Raw genomic sequence first — 25,520 nt, 5'->3', positions numbered from 1 at the left:
TGATCTTGTAACATAGAAACATAGAAACATAGAAATTAGGTGCAGGAGTAGGCCATTCGGCCCTTCGAGCCTGCACCGCCATTTAATATGATCATGGCTGATCATCCAACTCAGTATCCCGTACCTGCCTTATTGTGTCATGTCTTTTTTGTTTATTGTGCGGGCGAAACCCGTAAATCCCGCTGTTAGGACTTTCAGAACTTTCTGTTGTTTCAAGTCCCTGGCTCTGCCATGTTTTCAAATACACTGGTTGACACTGGGAACATTCAGTGTTTTGTAGTTCCCTGATGGTAAGTGTTTTCCAATAGGTTTTCTGCACCCCATGTGCACTAGGGGTATGTTCTGCACCCCTCTTCAGGTTCAGCCCAGAATTGACCCCCTATACTCCCCTCTGTTGAGGGAGAAACACTGTCCAGCCCTACAAGAGGTACTGCTGTAGGACTTACTAACTGCCCCCTGTGACTAGTCTCCATCTCCCGGAGCCTGCCACTTACCTGCTCCAACAGCCGCTCCAGCTGGCTCCGATGCTCTCGGGCATTGGCCACTCGCTGCTGCTTCAGTTCCTGCAGCTGCTCCAACCGGCTCCAATGCACACGGGCACTAGCCGTCGCGGCTGCTTTGTTCCCCGCTCCTGCAGCCGCTCCAACCGGCTCCAATGCGCACGGGCACTGGCCGCTCGCGGCTGCTTTGTTCCCCGCTCCAACCGGCCCCAATGCGCACGGGCACTGGCCGCTCGCGGTATTCCGAGTCGGACTCATCGGAGTCAACGACTCTGTTCGTTTTTTGCTTCGCTCTGCAGTCGGGCACAGCTGTTCCCATTACGGGAGATTGGCGTGCCGTTGGCTGCTGCTGCTGGCTGCCCGCAACTCCGCGGTTCTCCCCCGCCAGCTTTCCCGCAGCCTTCGTGGATCTGGTCCATGTCTCCACCTGTAAGGTAAGTGGAAGGAACGCAGAGTCTCCTTACCTGCTGTTCCCGACTTTCAATTCTGGAACGCAGAGTCTCCTTACCTGCTGTTCCTGGCTTTCAATTTTGCCGCTAAGGGGAACATCGTTCCCCCTGCTGTGACTCGTTGCAATGCGTGTAGTGATATGACACGCATGCGTCCGGGCGGGGTTCTTCACGTAGTCACTCACGTGACTCCGAAGTAAAATAGCCCATAATCTGTTTATTTGCACTTTATCTGTTTTATTTATTGATGTGTGTATATATTTATACAATGGTATATGGACACACTGATCTGTTCTGTATTTATGCCTTCTATATTCTGTTGTGCTGAAGCAAAGCAAGAATTTCATTGTCCTATATGGGACACATGACAATAAACTCTCTTGAATCTTGATCTTGCATCTTGGTCGTGATGGAGGTATTGTGCTGAAGGGCCTGTTTCCGTGCGGTGTGACTCAGAGCCGCTGAGTTACACCAGCACTCTGTGTTTGAACTGCGTGTGAATGCAGTAAAATTGCGGTCGGTTTCCCAGCGATGTGATGGCCAATGCTGACGGCATTATCATCACTGCAACCACACCATGTGAGCCAGAGGAACACAGTGTGCATTCAGATAGTTCCTGTCTCCAACTGTAGGGATTGTAGCAGTGGGCACTTCTAATGACAATAATTAATGTCTTGGCCTGCCAACGTTCAAAGTGAGCTCCACTCAACAAATATTTTTTCCTTCTAACTTATCCTGCTACAAAAATTGGGCCAAGAAACTTTGTGATGTTTATGTAAAATAATCTAAAGCTAGGAAGCTCAGATTTGAAGGATGCCCTGGTTTGACATCCCATGCTGACAACACCATGAACCATTCCTCATCCCACGCCCAGCTGATGATGCTGAAGATCCTGCTGTAATATTTGACAACCATCTTCACCACCCACCTTCTGGTCATCTGCCCACTTACTAATCGTGTCTAGTACATTCTTATCCAAATATTTCTGTTTTATCAGCCGTTGTTTTGCACTCAATGCGGGGGCCGGAGTCAGGTACAAATGAATGAGAAGTTCCCAAAGATTCCACTGCCGTTTGGAATTGTTGACTGGTCCCAAGCACGAGTGAGAGCCTCCCACACACTACACCACACCAACCTGCTTCACTGGCAATTAGTCTCGGGCCCACTCACCGCCTCGAGTGTGCGGCTCTTTCTTGTCTTGTCATCTGGTGCTGTGTCTGAATGTGAGTGGGAGGAAGGGAGAGAGAGAGAGAGAGAGAGAGGGGCAAGTTAATTGCCAATGTCTCATTCTATCCAACACCTACCCATGCTCGCACACTGCACAGCCTGGCTGTCTTCCCTCCTGTCGCCAGCTCCACCATGGCCGACTGGACAAAGGACAAAGGACATTTATTGTCACGTACACCAATTTGAGTTGCCATTTGTAAGTAAGTAAGTAAGTAAGTTTATTGGCCAAGTATTCAGATACAAGGAATTTGCCTTGGTGGTCCGCCCACAAGTAACAACATGACATACAGTGACAGTTACGAATGACTCACAAAACACTAAATATTAATAATAATAAAACATTAATGCTAAAACACCATTGATCAAGCATTTGAACCAACAAAATACCAGATCAAAGGGAGGCTACAGATTTTTGGTTGTTGAGTAGAGCAACTACTCGTGGATAAAAACTGTTTTTATGTCTGGGTGTGGCAGCTTTGACAGTCCGGAGTCGCCTTCCAGAGGGAAGTGATTAAAAGAGTTTGTGGCCAGGGTGAGAGGGGTCAGAGATGATCTTGCCCGCTCGCTTCCTGGCCCTTGCAGTGGAGGGAAGGTTCATCAATGGAGGGAAGGTTGCAGCCAATAATCTTCTCTGCTGATTGGACGATTCGCTGCAGCCTCCAGGTGTCGTGCTTGGTGGCTGAGCCAAACCAGCACTCCAATAAAAATAAGACACAACATTAAAGAATTTAACATTAAACATAAAAACATCTCCCCATAATGGTTCCCACAGTGAGGGAAGGCAACAAAGTCCAGTCCACTTCCTCTTGTTCACCCCGTGATCGGGGCCTATTGAGGCCCCTGCAGTCGCTGCAACGACGGCCCGTTGTTACAGACCCTCCCGCCGGATAATGGAGCTCCGGCGTCGGGTGAACACACTTCAGCTGCTTGGAATGTCTGGAACGGCCGCTTCCACCCCGTAGACCGCGGCTCCCGAAGTCCACAGACCGCGCTGGTTATGATAAACAAAGCCTCAGGACCTCAGGCACAGTGGTGCAGCAGGTAGAGCTGCTGCCTCACAATGCCAGAGACCCGGGATCGATCCTGACCTCGGGTGCTGTCTGTGTGTGGAGTTTGTACGTTCTCCCTGTAACCGCGTGGGTTTTCTCCGGGTGCTCCGGTTTCCTCCGGGTGCTCCGGTTTCCTCCCACGTTCCATATATGTGCGGGCTAGTAGGTGAATGGCTCCTAGTGTGTAGGGAGTGGATGTGAAAGTGGGATAACATAGAACTAGTGTAAACCGGTGATGGAAAGGTCGGCATACACTCTGTGGGCTGAAGAACCTGTTACTGAGCTGTATCTTTCAATCGATCAATCAAGCATGAACATTCTGATAATATTTCAGATCAAACAGTGATTCACAAGGATACTGTTAGAAAATGTAAAGAAATAACTGAATATTTATTATAAACATAGAAAAATTGGTGCAGGAGTAGGCCATTCGGCCCTTCATAGTTTAAGGATAATGGGGAAATCTTTTTGGACCGAGATGAGGAAAACTTTGTTCACACAGAGAGTGGTGAATCTCTGGAATTCTCTCCCGCAGAAGGTAGTTGAGGCCAGTTCATTGGCTATATTTAAGAGAGAGTTAGATGTGGCCCTTGTGGCTAAAGGGATCGGGGGGGTATGGAGAGAAGGCAGGTACAGGATACTGAGTTGGATGATCAGCCATGATCATATGGAATGGCGGTGCAGGCTCGAAGGGCCGAATGGCCTACTCCTGCACCTATTTTCTTTCTTTTTTTCTATGTTTCTATCCTTCTAAATTCCAGTGAATATAAGCCCAGTCTACCCATTCTTTCATAGTATGGCAGTCCCGCCATCCCGGGAATTAACCTGGTGAACCTACGCTGCACTCCCTCAATAGCAATAATGTCCTTGCTCAAATTAGGGGACCAAAACTGCACACAATACTCCAGGTGCAGTCTCACCAGGGCCCTGTACAACTGCAGTAGGACCTCCTTGCTCTTCAACTCAAATCCTCTCAGAATGAAGGCCAACATGCCATTAGCTTTCTTCACTGCCTGCTGTTCCTGCATGCTTACTTTCATTGACTGATGTACAAGTACACCCAGTTCTCGTTGCACCTCCCCTTTTACTAATCTGACACCATTCAGATAATAATCTTCCTTCCTGTTCTTGCCACCAAAGTGGATAACCTCACTTTTATTCACATTATACTGCATCTGCCATGCATCTGCCCACTCACCCAACCTATCCAAGTCACCTTGCAGCCTCATAGCATCCTCATCACAGAGCACACTCCCACCCAGCTTTGTATCATCCGCAAACTTGGAGATGTCACATTTAATTCCCTCATCTAAATCATTAACATATATAGTAAATAACGAGTCCCAGCACTGAGCCTTGCGGCACCCCACTAGTTACTGCCTGCCATTCTGAAAAGGACCCGTTAATTCCTATTTCCTGTCTACCAGCCAGTTCTCTATCCATGTCAATACTCTACCCCCAATACCACGTGCTCTAATTTTGCACACTAATCTCCTGTGTGGGTGCTTGTCAAAGGCTTTTTGAAAGTCCAAATCAAGCATGATTTCCCCTTCATAAATCCATGCTGACTTTGACCCATCCTGTAGACACAAAATGCTAGAGTAACTCAGCGGGTCAGGCAGCATCTCTGGAGAGAAGGAATGGGTGACGTTTCACGTTGAGACCCTTCTTCAAATTGTAAGGTCACATTTTGACCAATCCTGTCACTGCTTTCCAAATGCGCTGCTATAACATCTTTAATAATCGACTCCAGCAGCTTCCCCACTACCGATGTAAGGCTAACTGGTCTTTAATTCCCTGCTTTCTCTCTCCCTCCTTTCTTAAAAAGTGGAGTTACATTGGTTACCCTCCAATCCATCGGAACTGATCCAGAATCTATAGAACATTGGAAAATGATCAGTTGATCACCAATGCATCCACGATTTCTAGAGCCACCTCCTTGAGTACTTTGGGATGCAGACCATCAGGCCCTGGGGATTTATCTGCCTTCAGTCCCAACAGTTTTCCTATCATTTCCTGACTAATATGGATCCTCGGTCCCCTAGTATTTCTGGGAGATTGTTTGTATCTTCCTTAGTGAAGACAGAACCAAGGTACTTGTTTAACTGTTCTGCCATTTCTTTTTTTTCCATTATAAATGTACTTGTCTCTGACTGTAAGGGACCTACATTTGTCTTCACTAATCTTTTCCTTTTTACATATCTAAAGAAGCTTTTAAAGTCTGTTATATTCCCCGCAAGCTTTCTTTCATGCTCTTCCCCGCCCTCTTAATTAACCCCTTTATCCTCCTCTGTTGAGTTCTAAATTTCTCCCAGTCCTCCGGTTTGCTGCTTCCTCTGGCCAATTTATATGCCTCTTCCTTGGATGTAACACTACCCTTGATTTCCCTCGTTAGCCACGGTTGAGCCGCCATCCCCGTTTTATTGTTTCGTCAGACAGGGACTGAAAGAAGGGTCCTTGTGACTGGAGAAGAGTTTCCGACCCGATACGTTATGGATCCATGTTCCCTAGAGATGCTGGCTAACCCGCTGAGTTACTCCAGCATGTTGCATCTTGTTTTGAATATTTAAACCTTTGACACTGAGTCAGTGAGACTGTTCCCAGTGGCTGAAGGGTGTAAGTTCAAGTTCAATGTAGAAGTTAGAATGGAAGACATTTCTCTGCAGGTGTTGCAAGGGTTAAAGACACTCTTTCACAGCTACTGATTAAAGCAGCAGGTTACTAAATAATCAAGAGGAGATTGGACCAAAGATCTTATAGCGGAGCAAGATGGTCCACTCCGTTAAAAGGCCGTAGTAGGGTCATGGGTAATCTTCAGCGCCATTTCCGTAACCAGCATCAAGCTAATTCAGGAAGATTCTGCTATATCAAGCTGAGAGATTAAAGGATAGACACAAAATGCGGCGGGTAGGGCAGCATTTCTGGACAAAAGGAATAGGTGACATTTCGGGTCGAGACCTGTCTTCAGACTGAGTCAGGGGAAAGAGGATCTCAAACCATCCTCCCCCCCCCTCCCCTCCCTCCCTCCGACACCGGCACCCCTTTTTTTTGATAAACATCTACTTCCTTCAGAAATATTTTTTTAATTTCCCCCTTACCATTTCCGTACTTTTTTGATAGCTGCCATGGCCCTGCTCCTGGTCTGGGCCCGCACTAATCTGCCGGACATGCTGTGTGTGTGTGTGTGTGTGTTTGTTTGCCAGAGTCTGAGGGGAGAAGCGCCGGCACCATGAACGAGCGAACGCGCGGACATACGGACGAAAGCAACGCTCATAGAACGGAATGGATATGGACGGTACTAAGGACAAATGAATGGAAGATATGCCTATATCTCCCAGTTCCCTTTCCCTTGACTGTCAGTCTGAAGAAGGGTCTCGACCCAAAATGTCACCTATGCCGCTCTAGGATTGTTGCTTTCTTCCGTGTGTCTGCGCGTTCTCTTGCTCTTGGTGCTGGCGCTTCTCCCCTCAGACTCTGCCAAACAAACACACACACACACACACACACACACACACACACACACACAGCATGTCCGGCAGATCGGTGCGGGCCGAGACCAGGAGCAGGGCGCAGGATGACATCAAACGGGTCATGGCAACTATCGAAAAGGTCGACCCGAAATATCACCTAGTCCTCTCCAGAGATGCTGCCTGATCTGCTGATTTACTCCAGCCTTTTGTGTCTGTCTTCGGTTTAAACCAGCATCTGCAGTTCCTCCCTGTATAAGGTATGTGCCGTTTAAAAAGAAAATTAAAATTAAAAAAAAAAAACATTTAAAAACACATAAACTGTTCCCCGCAATGCAGCGAGAGGCATAACTGAAGTCGGGTCGGGTTTACTGAAATGGCGGAAGTTATGCTCCGGTGCGTACTACACGTCAATCCATTGGATTTCGCAGGAGTGGACCATCTTGCTCCGCTCTGACCTTTGGATTGGACCAGTGAATGTAAGCTTCTACTTCCTGAGAAGATTACGGAGAGTCGGTATGTCAAGGAGGACACTCTCGTACTTCTACAGGTGCACAGTAGAGAGCATTCTGACTGGCTGCATCGTGGCCTGGTTCGACAACTTGAACGTCCAGGAGCGGAAAAGAATGCAGAAAGTTGTGACCACTGCCCAGTCCATCATCGGCTCTGACCTCCCCACCATCGAAGGGATCTATCGCAGTGGCTGCCTCAAAAAGGCAGCCAGCATCATCAAAGACCCACACCATCCTGGCCGCACACTCATCTCTCTGCTGCCATCGGGTAGAAGGTACTGGAGCCTGAAATCTGCAACATCCCGGTTCAGGAACAGCTTCTTCCCCTCAGCCATCGGGCTATTAAACTCAACTCAAACAAAACTCTGAACATTAATAGCCCATTGCACTTTATCTGTTTATTTATGTGTATATGTAAGATATATGCTATATAGACACACTGATCTGTTCTGTATTTATACCAACAATATTCTGTTGTGCTGCAGCAAGCAAGAATTTCATTGTCCTCTCTGGGACACATGACAATAAACTCTCTTGACTTGACTTGACTAAGGAAAGGGATGAGAAACATGCACTGAACATTAGTGCGACACGGTGGCGCAGCGGGTAGAGCTGCTGCCTGACAGTGCCAGAGACCCATGTTCGATCCTGGCCTCGGGTGCTGTCTGCGTGTGGAGTTTGCACTTTCTCCCAGTGGCTGCGTGGGTTTCCTCCAGGAGCTCTGGATTCCAGCCTCATCCTAAAGACGTGTTGGATTGTAAGTTAATTGGCCGCTGTAAAGATTGTGCAGGGAGTGGTTGAGAAACTGGGATAACATGAATCAAGTGTGAACGGGTGATCGTTACAACTTCCTCTCAAGAATTGTGAAGGTTAATTTAATTTAGTCTCATTTAATTTAGCTGAATGTATTATTGTTACGTGCACTGAGGTACAGTGAAAGGCTTGTGTAGGAAAGAACTGCAGATGCCGGTTTACACCGAAGATAGACACAAAATGTTGCAGTAACTCAGCAGGTCAGGCAGCATCTCTGGAGAGAATGAATGGGTGACGTTTCAGATCAAGACTGTGTGAAGAAGGGTCTCGACCCGAAACGCCACCCGTTCCTTCTCACCGCAGATGCTGCTTACACCAGCATTTTGAGTCTATCTTCGGTTTAAACCGGCATCTGCAGTTCCTTCCTGCGTAGTTAGTCTAGTTTATTGTCACAGTCAGCAAAAAAGACTCGACGTGATTACAGTCAAACAGAGAGGGTCACTGATCAAAGCAGAAGTGAGCTTATCAACCAGGAGCCGGTTGGACCAGTGAATGCAGGGAAAGAAAGGATGAAGTGACTGGAGTGCAGAGTAAACAAGCTGCCGTCTCGTTGGGCTATCTGATTTCCACGCCTCTCTGCATTTTTGTCGCCGGCATCTCTCCAGAATGATTGTCAAAAAAGCACCTGATTGCCTGCAGGGCTTGTGGACAGTGGGGCTTTGTATGTGCTGTGTGAAAGAGAACGGGAAGTCTTGTCGATGCTTCAAGTGGTGGGTGGAGGCCGGCAGGGAGGAGTGGGTACGCTTTACAGTGGGAGTGGATGACAATAGACAATAGGTGCGGGAGTAGGCCATTCGGCCCTTTGAGCCAGCACCGCCATTCAATGTGATCATGGCTGATCATCCACAATCAGTACCCCCGTTCCTGCCTTCTCCCCTTACCCCCTGACTCCGCTATCTTTAAGAGCCTCTCTCTTGAAAGTATCCAGAGAACCGGCCTCCACCAGTCAGAGAATTCCACAGGCTCACAACTTTCTGGGAGAAAAAGTGTTTCCTCGTCTCCATTCTAAAGGGATGCTTAAATGCCTAGATGTTCTAAATGACACACTTGGGTAGAGCGTGGACAAGAAGTTGATTAATTGGTTATCCGTTTCAGTGAATGGGTGAACTTCTATTCCTTCTCAGAATGAAAGCATTGGGGATAAAGCTGCATTTATTTCCAACCCCTTGTCTCAAGATGATGACCCTATCCCTGCAATGCCTGCAGTCTGTCGGGACATGTGAGGAGAGGGCAGCAGCTTTCCTCCCTCTAGGAGACGGGGTGAATCAGTTGACACCTGTGGCGCACCGGGTTTGATCCTGACCTCCGGCACAGTCTGTGTGGAGTTTGCTCGTTCTCCCTGTGACATTGTGACCTTCCATAAGACGCTGTGGTTTCCTGCCACATCCCAACGACACACAACTAACAGACAGACACAAAAAGCTGGAGTAACTCAGCGGGACAGGCAGCATCTCTGGAGAGAAGGAATGGCTGATGTTTCTTCAGTCCCCAGCTTTGTATTGTCTGCTCCCCATCTAGCCACAGTATTCACGGTCAGTCTAGTCATTGAGAGCTGCAGGGAAGCAATTGTCTAGTCCCATTACTCGTTTTTCCTTTTCATAAGCTGCTTCCTCCCAGCGAATGTGTATCAGAATTCCTTGACAGGGACTTTAATAACTTTGATCCTGGGACTTCAATCAATGCTGAGACCTCTCTCAAGAATTGAAGCATTATGGAAGATTATGATTGTGATTGCCTTGCGTTTTTCCTGTCCGTTTGTAAGTCGTTGTAACAGTCTTTCTCACAGAGAGTTATGAGTCTGTGGAATTCTATGCCTCAAAGGGCGGTGGAGGCTGGTTCTCTGGATACTTGCAAGAGAGAGCTAGATAGGGCATTTAAAGACAGCGGAGTCAGGGGATATGGGGAGAAGGCAGGAACGGGGTACTGATTGTGGATGATCAGCCATGATCACATTGAATGGCGGTGCTGGCTCAAAGGGCCGAATGGCCTATTCCTATTGTCTATTGTCTATATTGTTTATTGTCTAACTGGCTGCCTGCCGTGATCAGAGGTGGGGACTGCTGACAGTGCGGGCGAGTCGAGTTCATGCATGCATTTATAATGACACAGGGCACCAGCTTATTTACTTCATCTGCGCTGATGTCAAAGCAACATTCTCAAGTATGGTTGCATCTTATATCACTTGGTAAAACCACATGCCCTAAATCACGTATTGCCATTTAACTCCCTAGCTGTGGCCCGGTGAGAGCATGGAACATAGAACAGTACAGTACAGGAACAGGCCATTCGGCCCGCAGTTGATCACCCATCCACACTATGTTATCCCACCTCCTCGTCCACTCCCTATACACTAGGGGCAATCTACACAGGGCCAATTAACCTGCAAACACAGCAGGTCTGGTGCGAGGAAACCAGAGCACTAGGAGGAAACCCACGTGGACGTTGGGAAAACGCGCAAACTCCACACAAACAGCATCCCAAATTATTTACCTCCAATGAGGTACTTTTAGCCTCTGTAAGGCCAGATGTGGGGCAACCAGTGGTTCAATTGGTCGGTGAAGAATGTCTCTGTGCGTTTACACTTTGCACGTGTGACAATAAAGCACAGCTGAACCATTGCACCATATCTAGCTCTCTCTTGAAAGCATCCAGAGAACCTGTCTCCACCGCCCTCTGAGGCAGAGAATTCCACAGACCCACCACTCTCTGTGAGAAAAAGTGTTTCCTCGTCTCCGACAAAAATGCTGGAGAAACTCAGAGGGTGAGGCAGCATCTATGGAGCGAAGGAATAGGTGACGTTTTGGGTCGAGACCCTTCTTCAGACTGATGTTCCCGATGTTGGGGGCGTCCAGAACCAGGGGACCACAGTTTAAGAATAAGGAGTAAGCCATTTAGAATAGAGATGAGGAAACACTTTTTCTCACAGGGAGTGGTGAGTGTGGAATTCTCTGCCTCAGAGGGCAGTGGAGGCGGGTTTTCTGGATGCTTTCAAGAGAGATCTAGATAGGGCTCTTAAAAATAGCGTAGTCAGGGGATATGGGGAGAAGGCAGGAACGGGGTACTGATTGGGGATGATCAGCCATGATCACATTGAATGGTGGTGCTGGCTCGATGGGCCAAATCGTCTACTCCTGCACCTATTGTCTATTGTCTATTGACAGTCTCGACCCGTCGCCTTTTTCCTTCGCTCCATAGATGCTGCCTCACCCGCTGAGTTTCTCCAGCATTTATGTCCACCTTCTACTGTCCTGTACACAGTGCGTTTACATCCCACCCCAACTTGTCTATCCCTTTCCCCACCCCCTGCCTTCCTCTCCCCCGTTCAGCTGTCACTGGTGACATTTTAATGTGTGTTGTGTTAGTTACCTGTTTTATTCCTTCCCAGTTAAAAGAAACACGCTGTTAAATGTAATCACTATGTTTATGAGACATCTAAATAGATACTTGAAGAGGCATTGATTCATAGTCATGCAGCATGGAAACAGGGTCTTTGTCATTACTCATCCATGCCAACCAAGATGTTAGTCCTGTATCCAGCCCACCCCCTCGAAACCTTTCCTATCCAAGTGTCTTTTGTTAACTAATATTTTTATTAGAAGCATATACATATAATAGCAAAACACAGTTTGCTTACCAATTACATATATACAAAGCTTCTATTTTTTATTTTATTTTTTTTGAAAGATAGCTATACAGAGAAAAAGAAATAAGAGAGGGAAAAAAAATGGAAACTATAAACTAATAGAGAGGGGAGGGAAAAAACAAAGGAGATTATCAATAGGACAATTTTGGAGATAGGTCGGTAGATTATAAGGTGTAATTATTCATCCAGTCCTGGATTCAAATTTCAGTCCGGCTTCCGTGTTGAACCAATTTACCTTTTTAGAAAATCAATAAATGGAGACCATATTCTCGCAAATAGTTCTGACTTGTCAATTAAGACAAGACTATTTCTTTCCAAGTGTAAGGTCTCAGACATTTCCATAATCCACATTTTAATTGTGGGGGGTGGTTGGATTTTTTCAAAATTTTAGTATCATTTTTTTCCCAATTATTATACTATAATCAAGGAAATTTCTTTAATTCATTTTCCAAGTGTCTTTTAAAAGTTTAGTTTAGTTTGTGATGCAGTGTGGAAACAGGCCCTTCGGCTCACCGAGTCCGCGCCGACCAGTGATCAGCCATTCTCACTAGTTCGTGTCCTACACCCTGGGGACAATTTTAACAGAAGCCAATTAACCTACAATCCTGCACGTCTTTGGAGTGTGGGAGAAAACCTGAGCACCCGTAGAAAACCCACGCGTTCATGGGGAGAACGTGCAAACTCCGTAGACAGCACCCGTAGTCAGGATGGTATGCGAGTCTCTGGCGCTGTGAGGCAGCGACTCGACCGCTGCGCTACCGTGCCGCTGTTCTCAGTGCCGGTCGCCAGCATGGTGTTGCCGAAGCAGGATGAGGATGAGCAGGAAGATGGCTGCACACTGCCTACCAACAGCTAGCATTATACGGCACAAGGGCATGGTGGCAGAGAGAAAGGTGGATGCAGTCCCCACAGCTGGGTGCCCTGTCAGTGCAGACACTGAGGCCAATCGCAGATATCACTGCTCTTCAATGCAGACGCCTTGGTTTTATCCCTGAGCCCAAGGTCGCCATCACAGGATGCTATTATATCTGCTCTCACGATGCCACTTACATCATACACATGCTGCAACGTAAAGACAGTGCAGAATAATGGAGAGCATTTGTCCATGGCAATCTGAGCAGTGTATCACAGACAGAGGCTGCAAATTATGTCACTTACTCTCCCCCAGGCAAACAGCAACGTTCTTGTTACCTCAAGATAGGGTTACCATTTATAATCCACTTCCTGCTTTAGGTAAAAAGGTCATTGTGATCGCAGCAGAATTAGGCAAATCGGCCCATCTAGACAATAGACAATAGGTGCAGGAGTAGGCCATTCGGCCCTTCGAACTAGCACCGCCATTCACTGTGATTATGGCTGATCATCCCCAATTAGTACCCCGTTCCTGCCTTCTCCCCATATCCCCTGATTCCGCTATCTTCAAGAGCTCTATCTAGTCTACTCCGCCATTCAATCATGGCTGATCTATCTCTCTCCCTAACCCGGCTGGGCTTGTATACTCTGGAGTTTAGAAGGATGACAGAGGATCTTATTCAAACATTTAAGAATGTTAAGGGTTTAGACACGCTAGAGGCAGGAAACATGTTCCCAATGTTGGGGGAGTCCAGAACCAGGGGCCACAGTTTAAGAATAAGGAGTAAGCTTTTTAGAACGGAGACGAGGAAACACTTTTTCTCACAGAGAGTGGTGAGTCTGTGGAATTCTCTGCCTCAGAGGGCAGTGGAGGCCGGTTCTCTGGATACTTTAATGAGAGAGCTAGATAGGGCTCTTAAAAATAGCAGAGTCAGGGGATATGGGGAGATGGCAGGAACGGGGTACTGATTGGGGATGATCAGCCATGAGTACATTGAATGGCGGTGCTGGCTCGAAGGGCCGAATGACCTACGCCTGCACCTATTTTCTCTGTTTCTATGTTTCACCCCTTATCCTCCTGCGCTCCGAGGAATAAAGTCATAGCCTGCTCAACGTGTCCCCATAGCTCAGGCCCTGGAGTCCTGGCAACATCCTCCTAAATCTTCTCTGCACTCTTTCCATGTACAAATGCCAAGCGAGCTTGGGAAGAGGAGCACGTGATGGGGAAAGTATCTATCGCACAGTTCTGGTGGGCTGTCGTGGTTGCAGTTCCCAATGCATCGATTCCAATCCAACAAGCTGTGGGATGTTCTGAGGATATAACAGACGCTTCTATCTCGGTGTGTCGTGTTTCTCACTGTGTCTTGTTTGGGAAGAAACCGTTCTTCAGTCACCCTCGACCGAGAGGCAACTTTTTCCATGTCGCTTCTCCGTCTCCCCTCTCGCGGCCTAACAGCATGGATTGGAGCGGCCTTTCCCGGAGTCGGGCCCAGAGCTTCAGCAGCAGGCGCAGCGTGGACTTTCTCTATCGCCGAGCGGGCGAGCCCTTGCCGGGGGTCACCAGAAAGGAGTGCTCCGGTCGCTGGCCTGGTGACTTTGGCACCATGGGGCTGTGGTCTGCGGCGCTTCTAGCCGCGGGCGGGGCGTGGACTTACCATCCGGAGTCTGGGATCCCTCGCCGGAGAAGAGCTCCGACCGCCGGCCCGCAGCCTATAACATCCTGAAGCCGCGGTCTCCGGTAGGAAAGTGCCGATTCGGGCGCTCCAAGCCGCGGAGTGTGTTTGACCGTCCCGACGTCGGAGTTTAGATCATCCCGACGAGAGGGCCTGTACATCGGGCCGTCTGTAGCAGCGACTACGGAGGGTTCACGGCCCCGACTACGGGTGAACAAAGGAGGAGGACTGGCTGAACTTTGTTGCCTTCCACCACAGTGAAGAATGTTGTGGGGGATGTTTGTGTTAAATCCTATTGTGTATCGTGTGTTCTTTTTAAGTATCGCTGCTGGCAAATTCATTTCACTGCACCTTCGAGTGCATGTGACGAATACATTTGACTTTGAGTTTGACTTTGATCTTCCTGGACGGTGATAAAATACAGAGAGCTAATTGCCCGTCTGTAATTGAATCTGTGCACATCACTGCAGTTAAACCACAACCTTGACCTTTGAAAAGGACTGCATGATAGATGCTTTACTAGGATGTTGCCAGCAATCGAGGGCCTGGCCGGCAGAGAGTGGATGTGCAGGGCTAGGGCATTATTCCTTGGAGCACAGAAGGCTGAGGAATGATATGGAGGTGTATATAAAATCATGAGGGGAATGGATAGGGTGAATGTTCCAAAGACGTACAGGTTTATAGGTTTAAGAAAGAACTGAAGATGCTGGAAAAATCAAGGGTAGACAAAAAATGCTGGAGAAACTCAGCGGGTGAGGCAGCATCTATGTAGAGAAGGAATAGGCAACGTTTCGGATCGAGACCCAAAGGGTCCTTCTCTCCATAGATGCTGCCTCACCCACTGAGTTTCTCCAGCATTTTTTGTCTACCGTAGACAAAAATGCCGGAGAAACTCAGCGGGTGCGGCAGCATGCCTATTTCCTTCGCTCCATAGATGCTGCCGCACCTGCTGAGTTTCTCCAGAACTTTTGTCTACCTTGGATTTTCCAGCATCTGCAGTTCCTTCTTAAATGTTTTTTCAGGTTTATAGGTTAATTGTAAATTGTCCCTGGGGTATAGAATAGTGTTAGCTTACGGGTGATCGCTGGTTGGCGCGGACTTGGAGGGCAGAAGGTCCTGTTTCCGCCCTGTATCTCTAAAGCCTAAAGAATGCCAGGAACCTTTAACCCATGATAGGGGAATCGAGAACCATTGAACACAGGTTTAAGGTGAGCGCTGAGCAATTATCAGGGGGCCATGTAAGATGTAATATTTTTCACATGGCAAGGGGGAGTTCTTGTGAAAGTAAGAGACAGCAGCCTAATGTTGGGAGCAGAGTCCATGCAAGGAGACATGAGGAACTGCAGATGCCTGTATGGTCGTGAGTAGTCGCCCAAAGAGCTGTACCTATTTCTGGTTGCCGCTGGATTTTCAACACATTGAAAATTTTCGGCGACCTGCTGTGATTATGACGGGTGCCGGCAAGTCGTCGAAAAAATCGCATAAGTGGGGCAAGCCCTTTACAGCGCCGGATACCCGGGCTCAATCCTGACTACGGGTGCTGTCTGTATGGAGTCTGTACGTTCTCCCCGTGACCTGCGTGGGTTTTCATGTCAAGAGTGATTTATTGTCGTGTGTCCCAGATAGAACAGTGACATTCTTACGTGCAGCAACACAACACGATATGTAAACACTGTACACTGTAAATAATATAATAAACGAGGAGAAAAAAGTGAAATTTTCTACTAGATCTTCAGTTTCCTCCCACACTCCAAAGTCGTACAGGTTTGTAGATTCATTTGCTTGGTTAAGGTTCAAAGGTTCTTTATTAGTCACAAACACCAATTGGTGTAGTGAAATGCTTATTGCCATTGCAGCACATAAAAAAGAATACAGACATGACAATAATAAAGAAATTTAAACATAAAAAACATCCCCCAGAATGGTTCCCATTATGAGGGAAGGCACAATTTCCAGTCCCCATCCCCATGTCCACCCATAGTCGGGCCTAATGAGGCCTCAGCAGTCGCCTTTACGGAGGCCCGATGTTCCAGGCCGTTCTCGCCGGATGATGGTGCTCCGATGTCGGGAGAATCCTCACAGCGGCTTGGGACACCTGGAACGGCCGCTTTCTTACTCGAGACCGCGGCTTCCAAAGCCAACAAGGCCGCGCTGGATGGAACTCCACTACTGGCGATCTCGGCCAGAGATCCCAGGCTCCCGATGTAAAGTTCAGCGCCGCGGCTTGCGGCTCCACAGTCCCGCAGCTCCACGATGTTTTTATTCGGCGGTCTCAGCTCACCAGAGTTCCAGTGCGACGACCCTGCCTCTCCGACCAGGTGGGGACCCTGAAAAGCAGTTCCCCCACCCTCACATAAAAAAGACTAGAACTCCGAAAAACAAAAACTCAACTAACTAAAAATTTAAAAAAGAGATGAAAAAACGGACAGCTGCAGGCTGGGCAGCCATACCCATACAGGACGGCGCCCCCTTCTATTACCATAAATGTAAATTGTGCCTAGTGTGTGTAGCGCAGTGTTAATGTGCAGGGGTCGGTGTGGGCCTGTCTCCACGCTGTATCTCTAAACTAAACTAAACTAAACTAGGTCATGCAGATATTTTCACTTGGTGAATCTAAAACTACGGCCAGAAATATAAGGCAGTTAATAATGAATCCCCGAGGAACTTCAAGGAGGCTATGTGGTGAGTTTATGCAAGATAACATGGATCAGCTGAAGAGGAATCTGGATAATCACAAGGTAAAAGGATTGCTGCAAGTGGGATGAAACAAGTTGGAGTGATTCCCTGTGGAGTATAAGCACCGGCCTGCTTCACTGCTGTAGATCCATTGTAATGTTAAATGCCAGAGGGACTGGCAGCTTTCAAACCCCTTTGTAAGGATGCAGAAAGCCAACACCCTCAGCATCTTCCACCCCCCTCTCCTGCCTGATCACTTGACTATCGCCCAGACCCCCAGTCACATATTACTGCCTGCTTTTGTGTTTATTTTCAACAGAAGCTGCCTTAATTAGTCAAAGTGAAATTCCGCAGGAGAGCCACGGCTCGTGCTCAGGTGTAGAGGTCTTGGCGTTTTAATGTAACTGGGAATTGTGCAGACTGAAGCGCCAGGAGGAGGAGTGTGATGGGGCTGTCCCACTGTATGAACTAATTCAAGAGTTCTCCCGAGTTTCCCCTGATTCGAACTCGGAGATTTACGGTAATAGCCGCTCGTAGGTACTCGGGGCTCTCGTGGACATTTTTCAATCTTCACGAGTCTTCACAAGCTTACTGCGTTTCCCGAGTACCTGTTGTTAGCATTACGAGCCGCTAGGAGACATCCCGAGCTCCGACGTACCCGCAAAGTACATTCTACGTACTTACCACGAGTTTGATTTTTTTTTAACTCGGGAGAGCTCTTGGGTAAACTTGTACAGTGGGACAGTTCCACACCCGATGGCAATGTTCAGTAATTCAGTGGTGTGTTACTTCTCACGTCTGTAACTGCACGGTGATATTCGCATATATTACACATGCGGGCGCCGACATTTTTATAGACAATAGGTGCAGGAGTAGGCCAATTGGCCTTTCGAGCCAGCTTCGCCATTCAATGTGATCATGGCTGATCATCCCCAATCAGTACCCCGTTCCTGCCTTCTCCCCATGTCCCCTGACTCCGCTATTTTTAAGACCCCTATCTAGCTCTCTCTTGAAAGCATCCAGAGAACCGGCCTCCACCGCCTTCTGCGGCAGAGAATTCCACAGACTCACCACTCTCTGTGAGAAAAAGTGTTTCCTCGTCTCCGTTCTAAATGGCTTATTCCTTATAACTGGCCCCTGGTTCTGGACTCCCCCATCATCGGGAACACGTTTCCTGCCTCTAGCGTGTCCAAGCCCTTAACAATCTTATATATTTCAATGAGATGCCCTCTCATCCTTCTAAACTCCAGAGTGTACAAGCCCAGCCGCTCCATTCTCTCAGCATATGACAGTCCGGGCATCCCGGGAATTAACCTTGTAAACCTACGCAACCATTTTTGGCGCCGCTATTCAATGCCCGCAGTGGGCCCGCACGCTTGATGTACAGGAGCGGTTCCCATGAACCAACGTCCCTCTCCTCTCCTCGCCCGGCCATCTTTGTGTCCCGGGGGGGCCTCCTACAGCCGACCTTTAAGGAGCTGGAGGCTTTACCCCGATTCACCCTCCTCCTATGTTCAACCTGCTAGAGCCCATCATCCAGTCAATCCAGCACGGAGCCAGGCCCTTCGGTTCAACTGGTCTGTGCCAAACAAGATGTCCCCTATGTCTGTGTTTGGCCCATAATCCCGCTAACCTTTTCTATCCATGTTTCTGTCCAAATGTCTTTTACAGTCTGAAGAAAGGTCCCCACCCGAAACATCACCCATCCTTTTTCTCCATGGATGCTACCTGACCCGCTGAGTTACTGCAACACTCTGTGTCTATCTTCATGTGTCTATTAAATATTGCTATATTACCTGCCTGCCTCAACTATGTCCTCTGGCAGCTTGTTCCATATACGGTGTGAAAATGTTGCTCCTCAGGTGGGGGGGCGGGAAGAAGAACGGAAGAGGAGGAGCCATAGGGCTAGAGGGAGAGCTGAGAAGGGGAGGAGACAGTAAGGACTACCTGAAATTAGAGAAGTCAATGTTCATACTGCTGGGGTACAAACTGCCCAAGCAGAATATGAGGTGCTGCTCCTCCAATTTACGGTGGAACTCACTCTGACCATGGAGGGGGCCCAGGACAGAAAGGTTGGATTTGGAATGGGAAGGGAAGTGCTGAGCCACTGGGCGATCGCTTCGCCGAACACCTCCGCTCGGTTCGCAATAACCAACCTGAAATCCCGGTGGCTCAGCAGGTGGGAGGGGCAAAGATTAACGGAGATATGCGGGGCACATTTTTTTTACACAGGTGGGTGCCTGGAACTTGCTGCCACACATTCAAGTCAAGTTATTGTCATGTGTCCCAGATAGGACAATGAAATTCTTGCTTTCTGCAGCACAACAGAATATTGTAAGCATAATACAGAACAGTTCAATGTGTCCATATACCATAGACCATACATATACACATAATTAATCAGATAAAGTGCAATAGGCTGTTATAGTTCAGAGTTTGTTTGATGTCGTGTTTAATAGCCTGATGGCTGTGGGGAAGTAGCTATTCCTGAACCTGGTCGTTGCAGTCTTCAGGCTCCTGTACCTTCTACCTGATGGCAGCGGAGAGATGGGTGTGTGGCCAGGAAGGTGCGGGTCCTTGATGATGTTGGCAGCCTTTTTGAGGCAGCGACTGCGATAGATCCCTTCGATGGTGGGGAGGTTTTATACCATTCACCGCAATCTCTTGTTTGCATTTCACAAGGTTCTATGTTAGTTTAATATTTTGGTTGCAATTCGTTTTGTTTTTTTAAGGTGAGACGTTATGAAGGTGACCTGAGCGGGGCGTGCCATTGCTGGGGATTACTTGCCGTGCGCGGTGAGGCCGGCTGCTCTGATACTTTGCTCCAGGCAGTCTTTAATGGAGGCGACTTAGATCTGCAGAGAGAGGGGGGAAGTACACAGAGCGACTAGATAATGCCATTCAGTTTTGCTAGAGGGCTGTGGTTAATCTTTCCTCAGTTATATCTTTCTCTCAGTTATTTCCTGCACCACTACAGAAAGTCCGTTACAGCCGTCTGTGTGACTGACAGATTAGTCATAGTTTAAGAAGGAACTGCAGATGCTGGAGAATCGAAGGCAGACAAAAATGCTGGAGTAACTCAGCGGGTGAGGCAGCATCTACGGAGCGAAGGAAAAAGGCGATGTTTCGGGGCGAGACCGTCCTTCCTCAGACTTCCTCAGGATGAGAGGGCATCTCATTGAAACATATAATATTGTTAAGGGTTTGGACACGCTAGAGGCAGGAAACATGTTCCCGACGTTGGGGGAGTCCAGAACCGGGGGCCACAGTTTAAGAATAAGGAGTAAGCCATTTAGAACAGAGACAAGGAAACACTTTTTCTCACAGAGAGTGGTGAGTCTGTGGAATTCTCTGCCTCAGAGGGCAGTGGAGGCGGGTTCTCTGGATGTTTTCTCTGGAGAGAGCTAGATAGGGCTCTTAAAAATAGTGGAGTCAGGGGATATGAGGAGAAGGCAGGAACGGGGTACTGATTGGGGATGATCAGCCATGATCACATTGAATGGGTGGTGCTGGCTCGAAGGGCCGAATGGTCTACTCCTGCACCTATTGTCTATTGAAAATCTCGACCTGAAGCGTCGCCTTTTTCCTTCGCTCCATAGATGCTGCCTCACCCGCTGAGTTTCTCCAGCATTTTTGTCTACCAGTCATAGTTTAGCTTAGTTTCCAGATACAGCGCGTAAACAGGCCCTTCAGCCCACCGAGTCCGTGCCAACCAGCGATCACCCCGTACACTAGGATGATCCTACACACTAGTGACAATTTATAATTTTTAACCAAAGCCAATTAACCTGCAAACCTTCATGTCTTTGGAGTGTGGAAGGAAACTAGAGCACCCCGGGAAAACCCACGCAGGTAACGGGGAAAGGGTACAAACTCTGTGCAGACAGCACCCGCAGTCAAGATGGAACCCGGGTCTCTGGCGCTGTGAGGTAGCGACTCTACCACTGCGCCACCGTGCCGCACAATGGTGGTGTAAGCTATCTAAGAGAGCAGTTCACTGCTAGTGATGTGGAATCACAGATGGACTAGAGTGTCGAGGAGGGTAAATTCACTGCCCTGGAGGATGTTAAAAGATAGGCAGGATTTTACGAAAATCTGAGTCTGGCTTTTAATTCCAGACTGATTGAACGATTTGAATTTAAATATGAGCAGCTGCTACAGTGAGATTCCCATCCACATCACTGGATCAGCAGGCCAAGCCTTTGCTTGTACAGTAACTTAAGCTCAGAGTTATTATAACCTTGCGCCTTGCTGTGGTTTGAAAGTGCTCAGTGCGTTACTCTTGCTGAAGGCATTCCTCGGCAGGGTGAGAATGCCGGAGGGCCTGTCCCACTTTCACAACCTAATTCACAACCTCTGCCGAGTTTGCCCTTGACTCATACGCGTAGGAGGTCGTAGGTAGGTCGTAGCAGGTCGTGATGCTAGTCGTAGGTACTCGTGGCATCAAGTGGGTTGGGCCGTTTTTCTAGCATGATGAAAAATGTCCACGAGTAAAAAAGGTCGTGAATTAGGTCGTGAAAGTGGGACAGGCCCTTAATCCATTCATGATGTGAGAATGAGGTGATGTCCATTGTACCTGCAGCTGGCTTGATGAGGCTGAGGCTCCATAAAGCGCTGGTCAGGCCGCATTTGGAATATTGTGAGCAATTTTGGGCCCCATATCTGAGGAAGGATGTGCTGGCTCTGGAGAGGATCCAGAGGAGGTTTACAAGAATCTCCCAGGAATGAGTGGGTTAACTGATGATGAGCGTTTGCCGGCACTGGGCCTGGAGTTTAATTATGTCATTCAAACATACTTGGATAGAGTGTTTCCACTAGTGGGAGAGTCTAGGACCAGAGGTATCAGCCTCAGCGCAGAGGGAGACGAGGAGGGAAGGGACTGCAGACCTAAGACTTTTGCCTCCATCACAGTGAGGAGATGCTGGGTGGACTCACTGTGGTGGATGTTAATATGTGTTTATTGTTGTTTTTATTGTATTATATGTATGACTGCTGCAATTTCGTTCAGACTTCGGTCTGAATGACAATAAAGGCTATCTAATCTAATCTAATCTAATCTAATCTATAGCCTCAGAATTAAAGGACGTTCCTTTAAGAAGAAGCAGAGAAGGAATTTCTTTAGTCAGAGGGTGGTGAATCTGTGGAATTCTTTGCCACAGAAGGCTGTGGTGGCCAAGTCAGTGGATATTTCTAAAGCAGAGATAGACAGATTCTTGATTAGTACGGGTGTCAAGGATTATGGGGAGAATGGGGTTAGTAGGGAGAGAGATATGTTGAATGGTGTAGACTTGATGGGCCGAATGGCCTAGCTCTGCTCCTATCACCTATGAGCTTCTGCTGTGTTTCATCATTGTGATCGCTCAGTGCTGTTCCCAGAACAAGGGCCTGCAGTGAGAATCTGGAGCATTACACCTGCTCCAAATGCATCCCCACTGCAGCCCATTGACTGAAGTGGTGTCACATCAGAGAGAACCATTACGCGGGTGAAACACTCTGCACTACATGAGAATGCTTCCTTCTCTCCACCACTTCCCTTCAAAATAAAACCAGCTTCGGAACAACAGGAACCATTTGGTTCATACAACATATGGGTTTTCCCCGGGTTTTCCGGTTTCTTCACACAATCCAGTGCCGCAGCGGTAGAGTTGCTGCCTTGCAGCACCGGAGACCCGGGTTGGATCCCGACCACGGGTGCTGTCTGTACGGAGATTGCACGTTCTCCCCGTGACCGCATGGGTTTTTCCCGGGTGCTCCTGTTTCCTCCCACACTCCAAAGACGTACAGTTTTGCAGGTTCATTGGCTTTGGTGTAAAGTGTAAAATTGTCCCTAGTGTGTGTGTAGGATAGTGTTAATGTGCGGGGTAAAAAGGTTGAGAGAGGCTGCTCTAAACTCTAGCTCTAAAGGGGATGCCGGAACTCCAGTTTATCGGTTCTAGCAGTAAATTAAGGTCATTCGGCCCATCAAGTCTACTCCTCCATTCAACAGTGACTGATCTATCTTTCCCTCTTAGCCCCATTCTCCTGCCTTCGCCCCCTAACCCCTGACACACCGACTAATCAAGAATCTGTCAATGTTTCAGAAGGAACTGCAAATGCTGGAAGAATCGAAAGTAGACAAAAATCCTGGGGAAACTCAGCGGGTGCGACAGCATCTATGGAGCGAAGGAATAGGTGACGTTTCGGGTAGTGGCGTGGGACTGGGTGGTGTGGACAGATTGCTGGCTTATCACCTTCACCAGCTGCACAACGGTCCATTGCAGTCAGACGGCCACAGTCTTCCTGCACTCTCTCTCTCTCTGCACCTCACCTTGGAGCAGCAGATGGACCCGAAACCTCACCTATTTCCTTCGCTCCATGGATGCTGCCTGACCTGCTGAGTTTCTCCAGCATTTTTGTCTACCTCAGAATCTGTCAATGGCGGCTTTAAAAATTCCCAATAGACAATAGATAATAGACAATAGACAATAGGTGGAGGAGTAGGACATTCGGCCCTTCGAGCCAGCACCGCCATTCAATGTGATCATGGCTGATCATCCCCAATCAGTACCCTGTTCCTGCCTTCTCCCCATATCTCCCCATATCTTTAAGAGCCCTATCTAGCTCTCTCTTGAAAGCATCCAGAGAACCTGCCTCCACCGCCCCCTGAGGCAGAGAATTCCACAGACTCACCACTCTCTGTGAGAAAAAGTGTTTCCTCCTAGTCTCCGTTCTAAATGGCTTACTCCTTATTCTTAAACTGTGGCCCCTGGTTCTGGACTCCCCCAACATCGGGAACACGTTTCCTGCCTCTAGCGTGTCCAAGCCCATAACAATATTATATGTTTCAATGAGATATCCTCTCATCCTTCTAAACTCCAGAGTGAACAAGCCCAGCCGCTCCATTCTCTCAGCATATGATAGTCCCGCCATCCCAGGAATTAACCTGGTAAACCTACGCTGCATTCCCTCAATAGCAAGAATGTCCTTCCTCAAATTAGGGGACCAAAACTGCACAGAATTCTCCAGCTCACATCGTGCTGTGGAGGCAGGCCAGCGAGGTGAGCTGCATCACGGGCTCCTCACCACATGCAGTGAAAACGCCTTTCATTCTCTCTCCCGACACAGGAGCCGATCCTCAGAGGGGTGAACTTGACCTGAACGGCATTGATGACCACGAAATCGATAGGGTAAGCTCACCGTGCCGCCTTTATAACCGGGAAACATGAGATTGTAGATCACCTCATGTACAAAAGGAAAGGACTCAACAATAACATCTGCACCAGCGAATTGTCAGACTCTGGTTTCAACGCTGTAATCACTTTTGATGGTTTCTCCTTTCTTTTTGTAGTTTCTCGTTTGGGAGAAGTAACTTTATATAATAGTTTATTGTTACTTGACTCAGAGTGGCGTGGGACTGGGCGGTGTGGACAGATTGCTGGCTTATCAGCTCCACCAGCTGCACAACGGTCCATCGCAGACAAACGGCCACAGTCTTCCTGCACTCTCTCTCTGCCCTCTTACTCTGCACCTCACCTTGGAGCAGTCGATGGGTCCATTTATGTTTCCTTCAGCTTTGGGTCAGACAGCACGGCAACAGGCTTGAGTCACACAGCGTCAGCCCAACTCATCCAAGCCGACCACCCACCCCCCCCCCCCCCCTTCTCTCCCCACCCCCTTCCTCCCCTCCCTTTCCTCCCCTCTCTCCCCCCTCTCTCCTCCCCTCCCTCTCCCTCTCTAGAGTTGGGGGCTATGCATGAGTGGATAGGGCGGGGAATAAATAATGTTCCTCCCCCCCCCCCCCCCCCCTGTGTCCCCCCCCCCTATGTCCCCACCCTGTGTGTGTGCCCTAATTCTCTTCTCCCCCCCTCCCTCTCTAGACATGCCTGCGAGTTGGGGGCTATGCATGAGTGGATAGGGAGGGGGTGGGGTAAAAGGAGCGAATTAATAATATTAATATAATATCAAAGGGTGGTTAGTGTGTGTGTGGGGTGGTTAGTGTGTGCGTGACACCGCAGGCCGCCACCACGCGTTGAGGGGACGGGACCCAACGGGGCCCACTTGGTCTAGTATCCCTCTAAACCTTTCCTTTCCATGTACCTGCCCAAGTGACCTTTAAATGTTGTCATTGCACCTGCCTCAACCACCTCCTGGAAGCTTGTTCCATATGTCCTTTCCAATATTATTATAATGTTTAGTTTAGTTCAATGCCATGTGTAATAAGCTTTTCACTGTTCCTCAGTTCACGTGACAATAAACTAAAGTGAAACTGAAACGTGTAGCTTTTCGCTGCGTGCTAATCAGTCAGCGGAATGCCTTTACGACTACAATCGAGCCGTCCACAGTGTACGGATACATGATAAAGGGAATAACATTTAACACAAGACAAAGTCTAGTAAAGATAGTCAGAGGGTCTTCAATGAGGTAGATAGTAGCTGAGGGCCATATATAGATAGAGAATGGAAATAGGTTGATCGGCCCACTGAGTCCACTAATTCTATACTATCCCACTTTCTCAGCATTCCCCACACACTAGGGGACATTTTACAGACCAATTAACCTACAAACCTGCATGTTTTGGGATGTGGTACGAAACCAGAGCACCCGAAGGAAACCCACTCGGTCCCATGGAGAATGTGCAAACTCCACACACATACATCACCTGAGGTCAGGATTGAATCCT

General features: G+C 48.2%; 1 protein-coding gene across 1 annotated transcript in view; it reads left to right on the top strand.

Moving 5' to 3' along the window:
- brf1b (BRF1 RNA polymerase III transcription initiation factor subunit b) overlaps positions 1–25,520 on the top strand; it is a 315,095-nt gene that overhangs the window by 241,743 nt on the left and 47,832 nt on the right. Inside the window, exon 12 of the mRNA XM_055640253.1 lies at positions 23,966–24,027. Coding sequence (XP_055496228.1) covers positions 23,966–24,027 — 62 coding nt within the window. The remainder of the gene's footprint in view (positions 1–23,965; positions 24,028–25,520) is intronic.

Source organism: Leucoraja erinacea, chromosome 9, assembly GCF_028641065.1.
Source record: "Leucoraja erinacea ecotype New England chromosome 9, Leri_hhj_1, whole genome shotgun sequence".
NCBI classification, from domain to species: Eukaryota; Metazoa; Chordata; class Chondrichthyes; order Rajiformes; family Rajidae; genus Leucoraja; species Leucoraja erinaceus.
This window is presented reverse-complemented; position numbering and strand designations above follow the sequence as displayed.